Source organism: Procambarus clarkii, chromosome 1 (assembly GCF_040958095.1).
Source record: "Procambarus clarkii isolate CNS0578487 chromosome 1, FALCON_Pclarkii_2.0, whole genome shotgun sequence".
Classification (NCBI taxonomy): Eukaryota; Metazoa; Arthropoda; class Malacostraca; order Decapoda; family Cambaridae; genus Procambarus; species Procambarus clarkii.
Window position 1 is genome coordinate 43,365,154 of NC_091150.1, and position 20,250 is coordinate 43,385,403.

The 20,250-nt window shown below is 44.8% G+C and overlaps 1 protein-coding gene across 1 annotated transcript; it reads left to right on the forward strand.

Moving 5' to 3' along the window:
• The first annotated feature begins 1,009 nt into the window (after window positions 1-1,009).
• On the forward strand, window positions 1,010-19,816 carry LOC138363097 (uncharacterized). The gene is made up of 4 exons (XM_069322081.1): window positions 1,010-1,119; window positions 11,813-11,921; window positions 13,213-13,341; window positions 19,178-19,816. The coding sequence occupies exons 1-4, from the start codon at window positions 1,010-1,012 to the stop codon at window positions 19,814-19,816; spliced, it is 987 nt and encodes a 328-aa protein (XP_069178182.1).
• Window positions 19,817-20,250: the final 434 nt, after the last annotated feature.

The window sequence follows — 20,250 nt, forward strand, 5'->3', positions numbered from 1 at the left end:
TGTCGCTCCTTCCTCCACTATCCCCCCCCCCCACCATCCACCACTACATTCCCTTCCCTCCATTCCAGAAGCGCTCACTAGCTCTCTGGCATTTAGCGTCAATGCTTTATTACTGACCTGTGTATCTTATCATGCCATGCTTGTTCTGTGGGGAGGGGGGGGGGAGGTTGTTAATGGGCAGCTGTTATGTTGTCGTGCCAAGTGTCATGTTGTGTCAAGTGTCATGTTGTGTCAAGTGTCATGTTGTCGTGTCAACTGTTGGACGGGACGAAATCTCACCATGGGTACGGAAAGAGTGTGCAGAAGCACTTTGCTTGCCACTCTCTACAGTGAAAGTCGCCATAATAAGTCGCTGGAGATCTACCAGAAATATGGAAGGCGGCTAATGTGGTCCCAGTATACAAAAAGGGTGACAGACAAGAGGCACTGAACTACAGGCCAGTGTCCTTGACTAGTGTACCATGCAAGGTGATGGAGAAGATTGCGAGAAAACACCCATTGGCACACCTGGAGAGAAGGGACTTCGTGACAACCAACATGGGCTTAGGGATTGCACATCTTGCCTCACGCGTTTAATAGAATTCTTCGACCAGATGATAAAGATTGAGCAAGAAAGAGAAGGGTGGGCAGACTGCATTTTCTTGGACTGTCGAGATGCCTTTGAACCAGTACCGCATAAGAGGCTGGTACATAAGCTGGAGAGACAGGCAGGTGTAGCTGGTAAGGTGCTCCAGTGGATCAGAGAGTACCTACGCAATAGGAAGCAGAGAGTTACAGTGAGGGGTGAGACCTCAGACTGGCATGATGTCACCAGTGGAGTCCCACAGGGCTCTGTACTCGGACGTATCCTGTTTCTGATATAGGTGCATGATCTTCCAGAAGGTATAGACTCATTCCTCTCAATGTTTGCTGACGATGCTAAAATTATGAGAAGGATTAAGACAGAGGAACGGAACTATCAGGAGAAAGCACCAAGCCATTAGGACTATATAGGACAGAAGAGGACAACATGAGGCTCCTAGAAGATCTGGGCAAGCTTAAGGAATGGTCCAACAAATGGCAATTTGAGTTTAACCCGAGCAAATGTAAAGTCATGAAGATAGGTGTAGGGAGCAGAAGGTCAGATACAAGGAACCATTTGGGATTTGATATCCTTCAAGAGTCAGGGAATGAATGAGAAACACCTGGGGGTTGATGTCATGGAAGACCAGTCCCCTGAAGCCCACATCAAGAGGATATCATCAGCGTACATGTTAGCTTGGCTAACATCAGAATTGCCTTCAAAACCTTGTGTAAGGAATCATTTATAACTTTGTATACCACACAAACATACATATAGAGACATATATACACATATACATACACGTATACATACATATACACGTGCATACACACACATACACATATATTTATGCCTCTCCTACTTTGACAGGGTAAGGTAGCTGCTATATAAACTAGTGAGTTATTAAGCACCTAACCACTGAAGGTGATTAGGGTAATTTTACTAGTACAGGTTATAGTTACATCACAAACATTGTAAAACTGATGCATTACATGGTCTATCTTGGGTACTAGTCCAATATATCATCAAGTGTTCCAGTACTCATATAGTAGTTACAGAGTTTAGCATACCTCAGCCCAGGAGGGCGAAAGTCAGTCAGTATGGGACATTCTACAATATAATGTTCAAGAGAGTGAATGTTTTCTCTTTCACGAAGTTGACACATTGTGTACTCGACACCTTCTCAAAGTTGACACATTGTGTATTCGACATTTGAGTTTTGAGAAAGCTGCCAGATACGTCTATATTCCAGACGTATTCTGGCCACTATAACATTGCCGAGTTCTTACCCTGTTAATTCCATATATAAATGTTTCCTCGCGATATTTATCATAATGTTTAATGCTACAACTATCAGGTCTTTGTGAATTTGTTAGATCAGGGAGATTTTCGTGATGTGGAGGAGGTAGACTCAATACACAGTTTCAAATGCAGATATGAAAACCCCGCAAGTACAACTAGGTGAGTACACATACATACACAGACACAGATACAAACATAAATTGTAATTTATCCCCATCGGGGGTAAATTATCCCCCATGAAGTAAATTATCTCATTGGGGTAAATTATCCTCATGGGATAAATTATCCCCTTGGGATATATTATCCTTAATGTTTAAATTATCCCTTTGGGATAAATTATCTCTAAGGGGGTAAAATATTACCAAGGCTGTAAGTCTTTTGAAGGAGTCTCCTGAGGTTATATAAATTCCCCGATGTTCTTATTTTATATATATGGTAAGTCAAGAGGGAGTAACTTTGTGAATATCTTGTCTTATCTGTTCAATATGTCGAGCGTTGCAGTACGCCAGCTGCGTGGTGTGTGGCCAGCCTTCCTTGACGAGTCTGGTCTGTGAGGGTGTTTGACATCGTAGCCATCACAGCCAGGACTGATCCCTTAACTCAAGTAGAAACTGGCCCATCACAGCCAGGCTGATCCCTTAACTAAAGTAGAAACTGGCCCAGTTTCTCGCTTGAAGGCTGCCACTGTTAAATAAAATACCGCCGTTCGAGTCTCCTAGAGCTCCTAGAGCTCCTAGAGCTCCTAGAGCCTGTCACTGTTCTCGTATTTGTTGACAGGAGTCTTGGCTCTGTGAAGGTTACATTTTGTACTATGCTGACCAGACCACACACTAGAAGGTGAAGGGACGACGACGTTTCGGTCCGTCCTGGACCATTCTCAAGTCGATTGCGAGACGTAAGACTTGACTCAAGACACAATCGACTTGAGAATGGTCCAGGACGGACCGAAACGTCGTCGTCCCTTCACCTTCTAGTGTATAGTCTTATCAACATACTTTAGCCATTGTGACTCATCGCCTACACTTTGTACTATGCCTGAGCTTAAGGCACCTTGACGTCTCATTGGGTTAATTTCACACCTCAAACCATTTCTCTCATACCAGTATTCTGCACATTCATTGTGAGGGTTCAGAACCTTTCAGCGGGTTCCATGTGTACATTGCGATACATATATCAAAATCAAATCAAATGTTTATTTAGGTAAGGTACATACATACAAGAAATTTTACAAAGAGTGATGGATTATAGATAGGGCTAGTGCATACAATGCCTAAAGCCACTATTACGCAAAGCGTTTCGGGCATTTCGGGCATATATATCTCATCTTCATTCCCAGGAGAACAGTGTAACTGTACTAAGCCGGTCCCAGCAGATTTCAAAATGCTTCTCCGAGTCTTTTGTGAGCAGCTAATGTTTACTGCAGCCTTTCCAGTTCTGCTGTCTCACTCGACTTGAAAGGGAAGGAGAGGAGTGGACACTATCCCATAAGAGACAGCACCAGTGCTTTGAAGAGCCCCGGTGTTGGGGCGGCGTCCCTTGTTCTCAAGGTTCTAATTATCTACCCTATTATTTTCCCTGCTTGTTGCAAGCTCTGATTTATCGTGATCTCCGAAAGATAGGTCTTCTAAACATTATTGCAAGGTCTTTGACTTGTTGCTCCTTCCTCTGGCGATATCTGATGGTGCAATACACCAGCAGCGAGAGACAAGGGCTGGAACGGACAGATTGGTAACTCTCAATAGAAAGGAGGAGGAGGAGGAAGAAGATATAGGTAAAGATTTCAACATTTCAACATTTCACCCATGTTTGCATGTGTCTGCTCTGGCTGTTATCAACTGCCCCATAACTCAGATTCCTTGGCCACGATATAAACATTTCTCGCGCCTTTTCAATCGTCGGTAATTTTGGGAATGACACTCTACAGAAAGTCATTTAAAGTTGCTTATAACATATGCTTTTTCTTCTATATTTGTGAAGTATTGCATAAATCTATTAGCTAGACGAAAACAAATTGATGTTTTCACTAATTTTTTTGTCCTGTTTTGGTAAGTAATCGAGAGTAATCATTACTGCATTTTTGTCGTCACCATCTCAGTTGTCACCAGGTCCCTTGATCAACGCTGGTGAGATTGTTCGTACCCTCATTATCACTACCGTGTCACCATCACCGTAACTGGCCTCACTTTCTTCTTGATCACCTTCCCTACCATCTTGGGCCTCACTGAGTGTCATTATCAGTCTGGTTTACATCATCACACTCTTCCTCATGGTCAATACTGTCACCATCACACCATTATGCTCAATACTGTCACCATCACACCCTCCCTCATGGTCAATAGTGTCACCACCTTAACTGAAAAGTCGCTATTCCTGTGGCACTGGCACCATACCATCACCTCCCATCATCACTGTTGCCAGGTAATTAGTTCCGTAAATAAACAGCCCTGTTTACAAACCACTATATATACATACGTCTTTCGTCAGTATAAATTTCTCAAGACTGCATCCATTGTTTACAGTTCAGAATAGAATGAGGGTCAATCCATTACAAAAGGAAACCAAAGCGTAATTGTGAGAGTGGAGTGATTACAATAGAGAGGTAACAAGCCCCATCAATCAGTACAAGGATCCCTACTGTTTCTTAATTGTCGATGACAAAACTGACGGAATAGTATTCTCCTTGTCACTGTTGGCTGCCGTCGCCAAACTGCTACCTACCTTGAGGCTACCTTGAGGTGCTTCCGGGGCTTAGTGTCCCCGCGGCCCGGTCGTCGACCAGGCCTCCTGGTTGCTGGACTGATCAACCAGGCTGTTAGACGCGGCTGCTCGCAGCCTGACGTATGAGTCACAGTCTGGTTGATCAGGTATCCTTTGGATCCTCTGCTGAGACAGAACGGTTACAAGATGCCCCCCTGAAGCCCCTGGACACGCTAGAGAGAGAGAGAGAGAGTTAGCTATCTTGAGGTTATCTTGAGATGATTTCGGGGCTTTAGTGTCCCCGCGGCCCGGTACTCGACCAGGCCTCCACCCCCAAGAAGCAGCCCGTGACAGCTGACTAACACCCAGGTACCTATTTGACTGCTAGGTAACAGGGGTATAGGGTGAAAGAAACTCTGCCCATTGTTTCTCGCCGGCGCCTGGGATCGAACCCAGGACCACAGGATCACAAGTCCAGCGTGCTGTCCGCTCGGCCGACCGGCTCCCCTGCTTGACATTACTTCAAGATAAGCCAAGATAAGATTTTGGGACGAATATGAGGAGACTAGAACGCAGATAACCGATGATGGCAGACTGAAAGCTTGAGCATGAGAAGAGGGATAGCGTGAGAAGATATCACGGAGTAGACACATGCAATGCTTGTTAATGCAGGCACACACGAACACGATAACACGAGTGACGCACACAAATCGAACGCATATTCGTGTAGGTTTTAGGATACTGTACACTACCTATGACCAGCACCCTAGCAGTAAAATAGGTACCTGGGTGTTAGTCAGCTGTCACGGGCTGCTTCCTGGGGGGTGGAGGCCTGGTCGAGGACCGGGCCGCGGGGACACTAAAAAGCCCAGAAATCACCTCAAGATAGAGCACTTGGATATAATCCCACGGTGAAATCCCCACCTGGAAAGACACAAAGTAAGATTAGAGAAAGTCGTAAGTTGTACGAGTCTCGTTCGTGAGCTGAGCTGCGCGAGCTTTGACCAAAGACCGGACGGATTGAAAATGTTAGTTTTATACTAGTTCTGCAAATTGTCATCTGGTGATCGGGAAGGTCAAGCTGCAGACACAGTGTTCAGTACTCACCATCCTACATGTGCAATCGCTCTTCTTCCTCATTTTCTTTGATTTTACACCGAAGGTCATGTTCTCTCTGTCTATCATCCCTCACCTTTCTCTCTCTGTCTCTGTCTGTCTGTCTGTCTGTCTGTCTGTCTGTCTGTCTGTCTGTCTGTCTGTCTGTCTGTCTGTCTGTCTGTCTCTCTGTTTGTCTGTCTGTCTGTCTCTCTCTCTCTCTCTCTCTCTCTTTCTCTCTCTCTCTCTCTCTCTCTCTCTCTCTCTCTCTCTCTCTCTCTCTCTCTCTCTCTCTCTCTCTCTCTCTCTCTCTCTCTGTCTCTCTGTCTGTCTCTCTGTCTGTCTGTCTGTCTCTCTCTCTCTCTCTCTTTCTCTCTCTCTCTCTCTCTCTCTCTCTCTCTCTCTCTCTCTCTCTCTCTCTCTCTCTCTCTCTCTCTCTCTCTCTCTCTCTCTCTCTCTCTCTCTCTCTGGTGTTTCGCCTCACTAGGGAAACATGAACACATCTCTCAGCTACCCCCGTTGAGTAGTTAACATCACCAATACCTGATGGCATTTATCCTTGTATAAAGAAGCAAAGGTGATTGGCCGTTTTCTCAAGGAAATATTATTAACGGGTAAATTACACCCCAAAGTGCACTACACCCTCACCAACGATTCTCATTTAAGAGTCATTTCTCCACACCCAACCTCGCGAGTGTCGACGGTACGGCAGCTGGGAGCGTAGCACGGTGTGCCCCGGAGCGTCTGGTCCGGTCCTCCTGCTCCTGGACGTTGGTGTGTCCGCGTGTCAAGGATGCTGGGTGGGGCAAGATTTATGGGCGGGCGGTGATGCAGCATCCGGGCCACGCTCTCCTTGTTGATCTCTGGCGTCCGTAGGTGTCGGGCGCTGGTGCGGGCATCATGGTGGCGATATGTCGGTCTCAGTCTTTGAGACCGACGAAATGAGTCTTTCTTTCTCCCCTCAGTCTTTGATACACACACACACACGTGCACGCGTATATACACACACATCTTCTCAATGTTTGCTGATGATGCAAAAATTATGAGAAGAATCAAGATAGACAGAGACTACAGGACGACCTGGACAGGCTGGAGGAATGGTCTAGAAAATGGCTACTAAAGTTCAACTCAGGAACGTGCAAAGTAATGAAATTAGGCGAAGGGAGCAGAAGGTTGAACCCAAGGTACCATCCTGAGGTGAAATCCTAGAAAAGTCAGATAGAGAGAAAGATTTGGGGGTTGATATCACACCGAACCTGTCCCCAGAGGCCCACATCAAAAGGATATCCTCAGCGGCATATGCTAGACTATGCTAAGCATATGCCTTTAGAAACTTATGTAAGGAATCGTTCAGGACCCTGTATACCACTTATGTCAGACCAATTCCTGGAATATGCAGCTCCAACTAGGAGTCCATACCTAGTTAAACACAAGATAAAGTTAGAGAAGATTCAACGGTATGCTGCCAGGCTCGTCCCGGAACTGAGAGGTATGAGCTACGAGGAAAGGCTAAAGTAGCTGAACCTCACGTCCCTGGAAAACAGAAGAGTAAGGTAAGACATGATAACCACCTATGAAATTCTCAGAGTAATTGACAGGGTGGACAAAGACAAACTCTTCAGCACGGGTGGAACACGAACAAGGAGACACAGGTGGAAATTTAGTACCCAGATGAGCCACAGAGAAGTTAGAAAGAACTTTTCCAGTGTCAGAGTAGTTAGTAAATGGAATGCATTAATCAGTGATGTGGTGGAGGCTGACTCCATACACAGTTTCAAATGTAGATATGATACAGTCCAGTAAATTCAGGCATTTTCTATAAATTTATTAAAAGCAAGCTGCATGTATAGGATAAAATCCAGAGATTGAGAATGGGGTAAAAATCACAGAAAATAAAAGTCCAGTTTTTCCAGAAAATAAAAAATAAAAAACACTTAATTAACAGTTCAAAAGTGTTTTTGTGTAAACTGAGGTTCTCAGAGAACCAGACACAATGTCAGTTTCAGAGAACAGCATAGAGTACTTAGAGGTCTCAAGGCGAAGTGGAAAAATTACTCAAGGTGATAGGAAAAAATAAAGCAGTTGGACCAAATGAAGTTTTACCTTGGGTGCTGAGAGAATATGCAAATGAGCTGAGCATTCCACTTCAACTGGTATTCTAAACATCCTGGAAACTTAGCAGATATGTTGAAAAAGGCAAACATAGTTTCAGTCTATAAAAATTGTAGCAGAAAAGACCCCTCTAAATTACAGACCCGTGTCATTAACAAGCGTGGTCGTCAACACACTAGAAAAAACAGTTAAAACCAAATGGGTAGAACGTAATGACATCCCGCCAAACACAGACCGAAACTACGACGTTAGTACAACGTTCGAACACGTTTTAACACCTCCTAACCAGTTATAACAACCAATAAAGCAAGTTGTAACAACGTTCTAATACGTCATAAACACGTTAAGCCAAGATGTAACAACTTTATTACAGGTTGTAACAAGCGAAAATAGAGACAGTTACGGTTTGTGTTTCCACGGATAATATCGGACAGACAGTATGATTTTCGAACAGGAAGATCCTGTTCTAAGTCAACTTACTTTTTTATGATAGAAACACAGATTCTACAGGAAAGATATGGTTGGATAGACCGTATCTATCTGGACCTAAAAAAAGGTTTTTGAAAGAGTCCCACACAAGAAGCGGTTCTGGAAACTTGAACATGCTGGAGGGGTGACAGGGAGACTTCTGACATGGATGAAATTTTTTCTAACTGACAGGTAGATGAGGGCGGTAATCAGAGACAATGTATCTGACTGGAGGAGTGTTACTAGCGGAGTACCACAGGGCTCAGTTCTTGCACCAGTAATGTTTATCTTCTACATAAGCAATCTATCAGAAGGAATACAGAATTATATGAACATAGTTTGCGGGTGAAGCTAAGATACTGGAGAAGATAGGAGACGCAGACGATTGTAATGCCCTTCAAATTGTTCTAGATAAAATAAGTGCTTGGAGCGACATGTGGCACATGGAATTCAATGTGAATAAATGCCATGTTATGGAATGTGGAATCGGAAAAAGTAGACCACACACAACTTAAAAAATTATGTAGGAAAGGCATTAAAGAGCTCTAATAAAGAACGAGACATAAGGGTGGTTATGGATAGTAAGTAATTATCAAAAGAAGGCACCAAACCGGGAAGGACTAAGTAGCACCTTATGGAGAGTAAGCTGTCGCCAGAGGAATCACATGAAGAATATTGTGAGAGGAACGTATGCGTCGCTTTCCAACTTCAGACGGTTTTCATTTTTATGGATGACGAGGATGATGATGCTAGATGACGAGGGTGATGATGCTAGATGACGAGGATGATGATGCTAGATGACGAGGGTGATGATGCTAGATGACGAGGATGATGATGCTAGATGACGAGGATGATGATGCTAGATGACGAGGGTGATGATGCTAGATGACGAGGGTGATGATGCTAGATGACGAGGATGATGATGCTAGATGACGAGGGTGATGATGCTAGATGACGAGGATGATGATGCTAGATGACGAGGATGATGATGCTAGATGACGAGGGTGATGATGCTAGATGACGAGGATGATGATGCTAGATGACGAGGGTGATGATGCTAGATGACGAGGGTGATGATGCTAGATGACGAGGGTGATGATGCTAGATGACGAGGATGATGATGCTAGATGACGAGGATGATGATGCTAGATGACGAGGATGATGATGCTAGATGACGAGGGTGATGATGCTAGATGACGAGGATGATGATGCTAGATGACGAGGATGATGGTGCTAGATGACGAGGATGATGATGCTAGATGACGAGGATGATGATGCTAGATGACGAGGATGATGATGCTAGATGACGAGGATGATGCTAGATGACGAAGATGATATTAGATGACGAGGATGATGATGCTAGATGACGAGGATGATATTAGATGACGAGGATGATGATGCTAGATGACGAGGATGATATTAGATGACGAGGATGATGATGCTAGATGACGAGGATGATGATGTTAGATGACGAGGATGATGATGCTAGATGACGAGGATGATGATGCTAGATGACGAGGATGATGATGCTAGATGACGAGGATGATGATGCTAGATGACGAGGATGATGATGCTAGATGACGAGGATGATGATGCTAGATGACGAGGATGATGATGCTAGATGACGAGGATGATGATGCTAGATGACGAGGATGATGATGCTAGATGACGAGGATGATGATGCTAGATGACGAGGATGATGATGTTAGATGACGAGGGTGATGATGCTAGATGACGAGGATGATGATGCTAGATGACGAGGATGATGGTGCTAGATGACGAGGATGATGATGCTAGATGACGAGGATGATGATGCTAGATGACGAGGATGATGATGCTAAATGACGAGGATGATGATGCTAGATGACGAAGATGATATTAGATGACGAGGATGATGATGCTAGATGACGAGGATGATATTAGATGACGAGGATGATGATGCTAGATGACGAGGATGATATTAGATGACGAGGATGATGATGCTAGATGACGAGGATGATATTAGATGACGAGGATGATGATGCTAGATGACGAGGATGATGATGTTAGATGACGAGGATGATGATGCTAGATGACGAGGATGATGATGCTAGATGACGAGGATGATATTAGATGACGAGGATGATGATGCTTGATGATGCTAGATGACGAGGATGATGATGCTAGATGACGAGGATGACGAGGATGATATTAGATGACGAGGATGATGATGCTAGATGACGAGGATGATGATGCTAGATGACGAGGGTGATGATGCTAGATGACGAGGATGACGATGTTAGATGACGAGGATGATATTAGATGACGAGGATGACGATGTTAGATGACGAGGATGATATTAGATGACGAGGATGATGATGCTAGATGACGAGGATGATGATGCTAGATGACGAGGATGATGATGCTAGATGACGAGGATGATGGTGCTAGATGACGAGGATGATGATACTAGATGACGAGGATGATAATGCTAGATGACGAGGATTATAATGCTAGATAACGAGGATGATAAAGTTAGACGAGAATGGGCATATCAAACGATGCAGAAGATAACACCGAAGAGAGAGAAAGGAGGATATCAGATGAGGATAACAAGGACCAGTGATGAGAATATAGCGTCACCAGCTGCACGTAACAGATGAGAGAGGACACAGGTGTAGTGGTGGATGCTGCAACCAGCTGCTGCTGCTGATGCTGCTGCTAGAGAGGACGAGGGCACAGGTGTTGCATGTGTGGTGTCAACAACAACAGCACACATGCGAACATGCTGACAAAAGGTGTCATGAGTTGGCACTTCTTTTTATCGTAATGTTGATTTTTTTTTAATGGCGATACATTTCCTTGTTGTATATATTTATATTATATAGCGTAAAGTGTCGCTACGCTATCGCTTTTGGGACTCAGACAGTCCTGGTGATGACACCAACACTATCCCCATCACTATACTGACACCATTATCACCATCCACCATCCCTCAATTTTACTAACCCTTGTGATATGCCTTCTCGATGACCAGACCACACACTAGAAAGTGAAGGGACGACGACGTATCGGTCCGTCCTGGACCATTCTCAAGTCGATTGTCATTCGACTTGATGATTGATTGTTGATTGTCGATGATTGACAATCGTTGAGAATGGTCCAGGACGGACCGAAACGTCGTCGTCCCTTCACTTTCTAGTGTGTGGTCTGGTCAACATACTTTAGCCAGGTTATTGTGACTCATCGCCTGCACATGCATTCTCCTTTCTTGGTGTAACTGTCATCAAAGCGGAACCCAGTCGCAAGGACTGAGAGGGTCACTCACCAAGACTAACCTCCGTGTGAGGAGAGAAGCTGGGCATCCTAGTGACAGATTCATCTCGCCAGAGATAGCGAGCATCACACTGGAAGCAGCCTGGTCACCTGCAATCACTGCTATCCTTGTATCCCTCAGAATGTTTGGTAATATGCTTATTGTTTGAGATGTGTCTATATATGTATGAACACGTTGTACTGATCGGAAGGTGAGAACAGCTTGAGCTACCTCATCCCTTTGTGTGTATTTATACCTCAATACACTTATTTCACTTTCAGTTCAATCACTGCTATCGGGGTACATGAATTCCCGCGCTCATCGGCCACAAAGGTGCTTCATAAACAAGGTCGCCAATTGGACCAACTCTGCTTCAGTCGGCAAATATCTGTGGGTGTAGGCTACTTACCCCCCTAATATTCTACTTCTTGTGCCTCTCCCACGCTATAAAATAATCCATTTCTCCATGCTTCTCAGAGCAGAGAGAAGAGATGTGCATACATGATTATGCATATCTCAATAAATAAACACAAGCATCCAAAAGCATGGTATAATATCAGTAATATTAACTCTTCATTAAAGTGTCCTTCACATCATTTGCATCAACCAACAACTCTAAATTGAGTCTCTCCCAAAATGTGCTGTTCCACCTTAGTTTCTCCTTATGAGAAATTATGCCCTACACTAGGCTGCTCTTCTTATCTCGATTAGTCTTGCAAAATACGGATCATCGTAATCACTTATCAAAACACATATATTGATAAATGAAAACAACCCTTCTCAAATCCATTCATTGCGTCACGTATACAATTACAATGAGCTCTCCCACACAACCAAATAAAGATGACAAATGATCCTTGGTGGAACACAAATGTGGATCAATCCTCCTCTACTCGGAGTGGATCTTCTCTCTGACGAATTATTCTTTACAGGTCGGTAGTAGCACCACCAAGTGACTGGTCGTCAGGTATATCCAGCTCCTCTTAGCTTACGACACACCAACTGCAGACGACCCTGGCCTCTAGAAATCAAGATGGCGCCTTGCGTCTACCTAACCTCCTGGTCGTCCACAAATCTTCTCTCGACTGCCACTGTCGAAATTTCTCTTCCTGACGTGCGTGTGGAGGTGAGACACAGACACCATCCTTGACTCACCTGTCCACACTGTTCTCGCCTGGGACAAACAAAACCTCTTGTAGGTTTACCACTGTGGATTCACAGACCTTCCAGATCCTTCCAGCATCAGTCGGCGCCACTCCAGGGTCGTCGCCGACCGATTCTTCAAGTTTTGGCTCAGTAAACTTGGTTTCTTCTCGCTTCCCGGAAGCACAGGGTCTCCAATAACAATGGTGGGCTGCGATGGCTAGCTTTAATCCACCTCATTAACTAGCCTCTGAACGTCGCTCCAGTCTCAAAAGAATCGAGGCTGACACCTCAGTCACCCTCTCCTACCTGTTAAAATTCGTCTCCGTCACAGTTCACTGTAGTTCCTGCACCAAGACACATCGAAGTGTACCGTTAACTCGACGTAGTGACGAGTAGTGTGTGTGTGTGACCTCTCGGACTACACACTCGCAAGTGACGGCTTCACCAATCACAGAGCCTCTGCCAGGGATACGTCACAACCTTGCCAGCTCCCTCATTGGTCAATAATGACATCATCCAACTCTTTCCTCCCTAGGAAATTCCCACGTCGTTGCCCTCTTCCCGTCCACCTAAAGTGTCCCTCAACGACACACAAAAACTCCAAAAACCTGAACAAAGCCACAAGGGCCGTGACGAGGATTCGAACCGGCGTCCGAGAGCATCCGTAGGTTCGACTCCTCTTCTCGGCCCTTGTGGATTTGCTCATTTGATGCATCATGCTATTGGGATTTCTGTGCATCCCAAAACATGTCTCCTCTCTCTCACACGACCTTGGTTTACACTACGGACGACGCTTTACATCAGGTTGTAACCAACATCAAACTTGGATGAGGAATAACTCTCACTCAAGGCCATGAAGCTATTAAGATTCACAACACTAACTAGTTACGATTCATTAGACTATTACAACAGCTTGCATGTTTCCGTGAGAGGAGTAACTCGTTTCGCTCTCTCTCGTTCAGCTGGTGCTCGTAACTACTTACAGTAACGATAACCTCCAAATCGGTTATCTTTCGGGGTAACGCAAAAGCTTCAAGCGCTCATTGAGGCTAGACGGATGTTAATGCGGTCACAAACCCTACCTGGAATTGCCTTAGTTCCCCCCCCCCTAATAACTTGTCAAGGTAGACCTTCTCAGCAATATTGTCATGCTAGTTTAGCGCTTTCTGCTATACTTAGTTACTTATCTGATCTTACTTTCTTACCTGATCTTATCTTAATTTCTCTCTTAGGTGATCTTACCATCCTTATCTATTCTTATCTATTTTATCTGATGATATCTTACTTTCTCATTTCAAGATATCTTTCTTACCTGATCTTATCCTTAATATACTTTCTGATCATATTTTTCTTAACTAACTGATCTGTCTTTCATATCTAAGCTTATCTTAACATTGTTTTTTATCTGATCTTAAGCTTTCTTTCTTATTTGACCTTATCTTTCTTATCTGATCTTATCTTTCTCTCCTGGTCATATCTTTCTCTCATATCTCATGTCACTTTCTCCAGACCCTTAACCTCTCCAGACTCACTGCTCTCTCTCTCTCTCTCTCTCTCTCTCTCTCTCTCTCTCTCTCTCTCTCTCTCTCTCTCTCTCTCTCTCTCTCTCTCTCTCTCTCCCCCTACAGTAGTCGTTACCCATGGTGCAAATTAAGATAGATTACCTGTAAAATATAATGCGAATTGGATTGCAGGTTAGTCCCTCCCTCCCAGTTTTGCAAATTGAGGGTTTTGGGCTGGACGATGTTAGGCCACACGGAGCCACAGGGGCGAACTGCACATCTCACATGCTGGAAAGTCAGACCTTAAGGAAAGAGTCAGCTAGTTTTTGTGTTGTCCATAAACCCAGTAAACTCATAACTTGGTGTTACAGGGATAAGAGTTATGGGAGAGGAGGAGGAGGGGTGTAAGGGGAGAGAGAGGGAAAGGTGTAGAGGGGAGAGTAATGTGAAGGGGAGAAGAAGGGAAGGGGTATGAGGGGAGGGGAGGACGTCAAGGGAACGTGTAAGGAAGATCGTAGAAGATGAGAGGAAAGGTTTTAACATCACGATGGTCAGGAAACATCTCCCGGTGATAGGACATCAGGAAATGATACCTGGGTGGACCATCAGTGTGTTGTTTAATATGTGGGTGGGGGGGGGGGTGTCAGCCCCAGCAACATGGGGGTAACTATTGAGGTCATTAGTGCATCCATTACTCGTTGTTGGTTAGGCAACTCTATGCCAGCCCTGGCTTTATTCACACTCACTCACTCACTCACTCACTCACTCTCTCTCTCTCTCTCTCTCTCTCTCTCTCTCTCTCTCTCTCTCTCTCTCTCTCTCTCTCTCTCTCTCTCTCTCTCTCTCTCTCTCTCTCTCTCTCCTTTTCTAGCGAAAAATAGGTCCAGTTCTTTCAGTTTCTCTTCATACCCCATCTATCGCAATCCTGGGACAAGCAGCGTTGCAAACCTCTGTTCTTTACAACTTTAATAATGTGCCTTTTGAGATGAGAGCTCCTCGATGGAGCTTCATACCCCAGGACTGGCCTCATGTAGGTGGGGGTGTGCAGTTATCTAAGTCCCTGATAAAAGAACTGGAAGTAGATATATAACACCAAGACCTACTTCAGAGGACTGTGTAATGAGAACAAAGCAAGTGTCTTATTATAAATTGGACAAACATCAGAACAGTCTTGAGGAATGTGAACAAGGAGTCATTCAAAACACTATACACCACCTATGTGAGACCACTCCTGAAGCATGCAGCTACGTCATAGCGCTGCCAAGCTCCAAAAGCACATAATAAATCTATAAAAGAACAAAGGTCTGCAAGGAGACTCGTCCCAAAATTACGTGAGATGGGACAAGAAGAATGTACGCGAGACATAAATACTCTGGTGAACTTGACAGAGTGGAAAAAAGGATACTTTGGCGATGAATACTAATATGAAGAAGCGGGCGTGATGGGTGGAAGCTGGAGAGAGAGAGAGAGAGAGAGAGAGAGAGAGAGAGAGAGAGAGAGAGAGAGAGAGAGAGAGAGAGAGAGAGAGAGAGAGAGAGAGAGAGAGAGAGAGAGAGAGAGAGGAGAGAGAGAGAGAAAACAGAGAGATGAGAAGTATCCTTTATAGACGAAACGTTGTTCGGGAGTCGAAAATTTTTACAACCGTTGGTTGAAAAAGGCAGAGTTCAGAGGCTCAGTTATGCTGGCACAAATAGGTAAGTACGTACACACACACACACACACACACACACACACACACACACACACACACACACACACACACACACACACACACACACACACACACACACACACACACACACACACACACACACACACTAAACGTCCTAAAAACAATACAACCCTGAAAGAAAAACGCATTCCTTATGGGGGTTCACTATTTCTAATTTCCTCGGACGAGAGTAAGACGTCGAAGAAAGCCTTGAAAACTATTACCTAGCATCATGGCATATAAAGAAGGCCATTCATTTCGCGGGCGCGCGTAAACCTCGGGGTTTCATTGCCGGGACTTAAATCTAACGTCCAATTATGACTTTTGCCAGTTACCGAAGCAGCGTCCTCCTCCTCGGCCAGATATATTGAGCCGAGCGCGGAGCTTTATAGTCGGAAATGAACGGCTGGAAACTCCTCATGATGAATAACACGCTACTGACTCATCTAGGCGTTAGTTACCCATCATGGGGGGGGGGGGATAACGCACTGCTGACGCATTCTTAGCGTTTGTTACCCATCTTGGGGAATGACGTACTCGGGTCTCATCCTCAATCAGCCTGGATTACATTACCAAACCCGAGTAATAATACTTCCGTGACTCATCTTGACTCATTAAGGCATCATTACGCATCCTGAGGAGAAACAAACTACTGACTCAGCCAAATATCACTGCGCAACTGAAGGAAAATCAAGGAACTCCCAGAACCATAGAGGCTCATACATTCGCCCTATAAATATACATGAGCATATCAACAACATATATACATGCATACGTGTATTATAAATTCGGTAGCCCATAAGCTCTGCATAGGGTTATCTTGAGAGGTTATCTTGAGATGATTTCGGGGCTTTAGTGTCCCCGCGGCTCGGTCCTCGACCAGGCCTCCACCCCCAGGAAGCAGCCCGTGACAGCTGACTAACTCCCAGGTACCTATTTACTGCTAGGTAACAGGGGCATTCAGGGTGAAAGAAACTTTGCCCATTTGTTTCTGCCTCGTGCGGGAATCGAACCCGCGCCACAGAATTACGAGTCCCGCGCGCTATCCACCAGGCTACGAGGCCCCCCAGTGAACAAATCCACAAGGGCCGTGACGAGGATTCGAACCTGCGCCCGAGAGCATCCCAGACGCTGCCTTAATCGACTGAGCTACGACATGGTCAAAAGTCTATATAGAGTCACTCACATCTGTATAGAATCACTCACATCTATATAGAGTCACTCACATCTGTATAGAGTCACTCACATCTGTATAGAGTCACTCAACACCCACATTACCACTAGTTATGAGGTGAGGGAACGTTCAGACATGTGTTCATGAGGCGTTCACTCCGTGTTCACATTCACGTTCTCAATAAATGTTCTCATAATACTCAGCCCATCATCACAACAAAGGGCCCAGAGAGTTACAACTTATAAGTCAAATACTGACTATACTAAACAAACGCGCCATAAGTCAGTATTGGTACTATTAGTCCACCAAGGCTCGAGGATTATGACTTGAGACGTGCTTCGTTCACCTTCAGTCTGTCGTATAAACTCTCTCTAAAACAACTTACCTAACCTAACCTAACCTAACCTAACCTAACCTAACCTAACCTAACCTAACTTAACCTAACCTAACCTAGACTTAGCTATACATAAACCCTCGATGGATAATAGTATTAATTTACATTTCAGAAAAAAATTATTTTTTATTATACTGTGTGAAAGATCCTTCTTGTCAGCTAGTTGTCTGCTTTAATAAGTCAATATTTGACTTATTGCTTGGGCTGAAGAATGGGTTGCAAATTAAACGTACGTATACATGCGCGTCCAAACGCACGCTCGCGCATACATAATCGCACGTAAACACTCTCACATACACACGTGCACGTGCATGCGGGCGGTTATGTACTCACCTAATTGTACTCATCTAGTTGCATCTCATCATAACTAATTCTCTCCGGCTCCCGGAGAGAATTAGTTATGTAAACAAACATAAACATAACTTTAGGAAAGAGAAGTCGTGCATGACGAACCTACAAGAGTTTTATGAAAAAGTAAGGAAAATGAGGCAGGACAGAGAAGGTTGGGCAAACTGCATATTTCTGGACTGCCAAAAAGCCTTTGATTCAGTACCTCACAAGAGATTGCTATACGAACTAGAGCGGTAGGCGGGAGTACGTGGAAAAGCGTTAACAACATGGGGGTTAAGACGTGTAATTAATACACTTTAAGGCTTCGTTGTTCGATATAAGACTAAGTCAGAGATAGCAGACGAGCAGACACCATAATCTGACCATGTGAGCACACCACTTAAATCTTCAACAGACCAACATGACCACACAGTATGATCATACTCACACGGCATGATCATAATCACGCAGCATTATACATCTCTTCCACCGGACCAGAGCGAGCAGTTGATGGCTGAACACACACGAGGTTTAGAGGATAGGAAGTTGGCGGGATTCGAGGCGAGAAGATGAAATATGTTGAATCAGTGAACAGGAACGCCGGGCTTGGGGGAACATGGTTGTGATAAAATGCCAAAATTATAGGTCGATATATTAAGTCGGAACATGGAGTCAAAGACGGTAATGGGAGATTTATACGTCAAGAAGGAGCAGTTTAGTCATAGGGTGGAATCCTCAGTGAAATCGGCGGTGTGGAAACTCGGGCCTCTGAACCTCTGCAATTTAGATGAAAGATGAAGCTCTTGAACTTTGTATTCCTTTAAAACAAATTCATGTATACTCATCAGCAAGTTTTAAATAAACAAACATGAAAATTTATTCCGTCATACTGATTTATTCTGTAATTTTATTTGCACCAATTCTGTATTTTTAAAATAATTGATATTGACTAAGAAAATTATAACCAGTTGATCCTGTAATTTCAGAATGACGCAAAGAAGTTTCTAAGTGGATAATCTTGCAAGGTAACGTCTGGTGATTGGATATTTATATAATATATGGCGGGCTTCAGATGGCGTGATCCGGAGCTGTTGTGGTGGAGACCTGGGTGGTGATGGTGGTCATCACTGGCCCGGAGAGTGATGACCACCCGCTCTCATAGTGGGCAACCACTGTGATGTGCCTCCCTCCCCCTTCACACACCCACACCTCCCTTCCCCCCCCCCCCCCCCCCACGCCCACACCTCTACGACCCTACGACCTGGCCACCTCCAGACCTACCCTCCACACGCCCACACGCCCACACATGGTGCTCAACATCGGCGTTCTGTGGTTGAGCTTTCACTTTTTAGAAGGCGTATAAGCTGGACTAAACAGTATCTTACACAGCGGCGAACCCCAAGTAAAGCAGGAGTTACCAGACGACTCGCTTCTGATAAAGCAGGAGTTACCAGACGACTCGCTTCTGATAAAGCAGGAGTTACCAGACGACTCGCTTCTGATAAAGCAGGAGTTACCAGACGACTGGCTTCTGATAAAGCAGGAGTTACCAGACGACTCGCTTCTGATAAAGCAGGAGTTACCAGACGACTGGCTTCTGATAAAGCAGGAGTTACCAGACGACTCGCTTCTGATAAAGCAGGAGTTACCAGACGACTGGCTTCTGATAAAGCAGGAGTTACCAGACGACTCGCTTCTGATAAAGCAGGGTTACCAGACGACTGGCTTCTGATAAAGCAGGAGTTACCAGACGACTCGCTTCTGATAAAGCAGGAGTTACCAGACGACTCGCTTCTGATAAAGCAGGAATTACCAGACGACTCGCTTCTGATAAAGCAGGAGTTACCAGACGACTCGCTTCTGATAAAGCAGGAATTACCAGACGACTCGCTTCTGATAAAGCAGGAGTTACCAGACGACTCGCTTCTGATAAAGCAGGAGTTACCAGACGACTGGCTTCTGATAAAGCAGGAGTTACCAGACGACTCGCTTCTGATAAAGCAGGGTTACCAGACGACTGGCTTCTGATAAAGCAGGAGTTACCAGACGACTCGCTTCTGATAAAGCAGGAGTTACCAGACGACTCGCTTCTGATAAAGCAGGAATTACCAGACGACTCGCTTCTGATAAAGCAGGAGTTACCAGACGACTCGCTTCTGATAAAGCAGGAGTTACCAGACGACTCGCTTCTGATAAAGCAGGAGTTACCAGACGACTCGCTTCTGATAAAGCAGGAGTTACCAGACGACTCGCTTCTGGTCACACTAGCTTGACATTATGAGGCTTTAGCGCAAGACTGGAGACGTCGAGAGTACGGTGATGTGCGTCAGGAAGTTACTACTGTGATCCATGTGAAGCAACGACCCGTTTCCCGGTCGTCTGAGGAAGTTAGCTGCATCTGGTGTCTGCAGCGACGACTTCTTGCTCCACGCCAGGCGGCGGATGTATACTCAAGCTTTGAA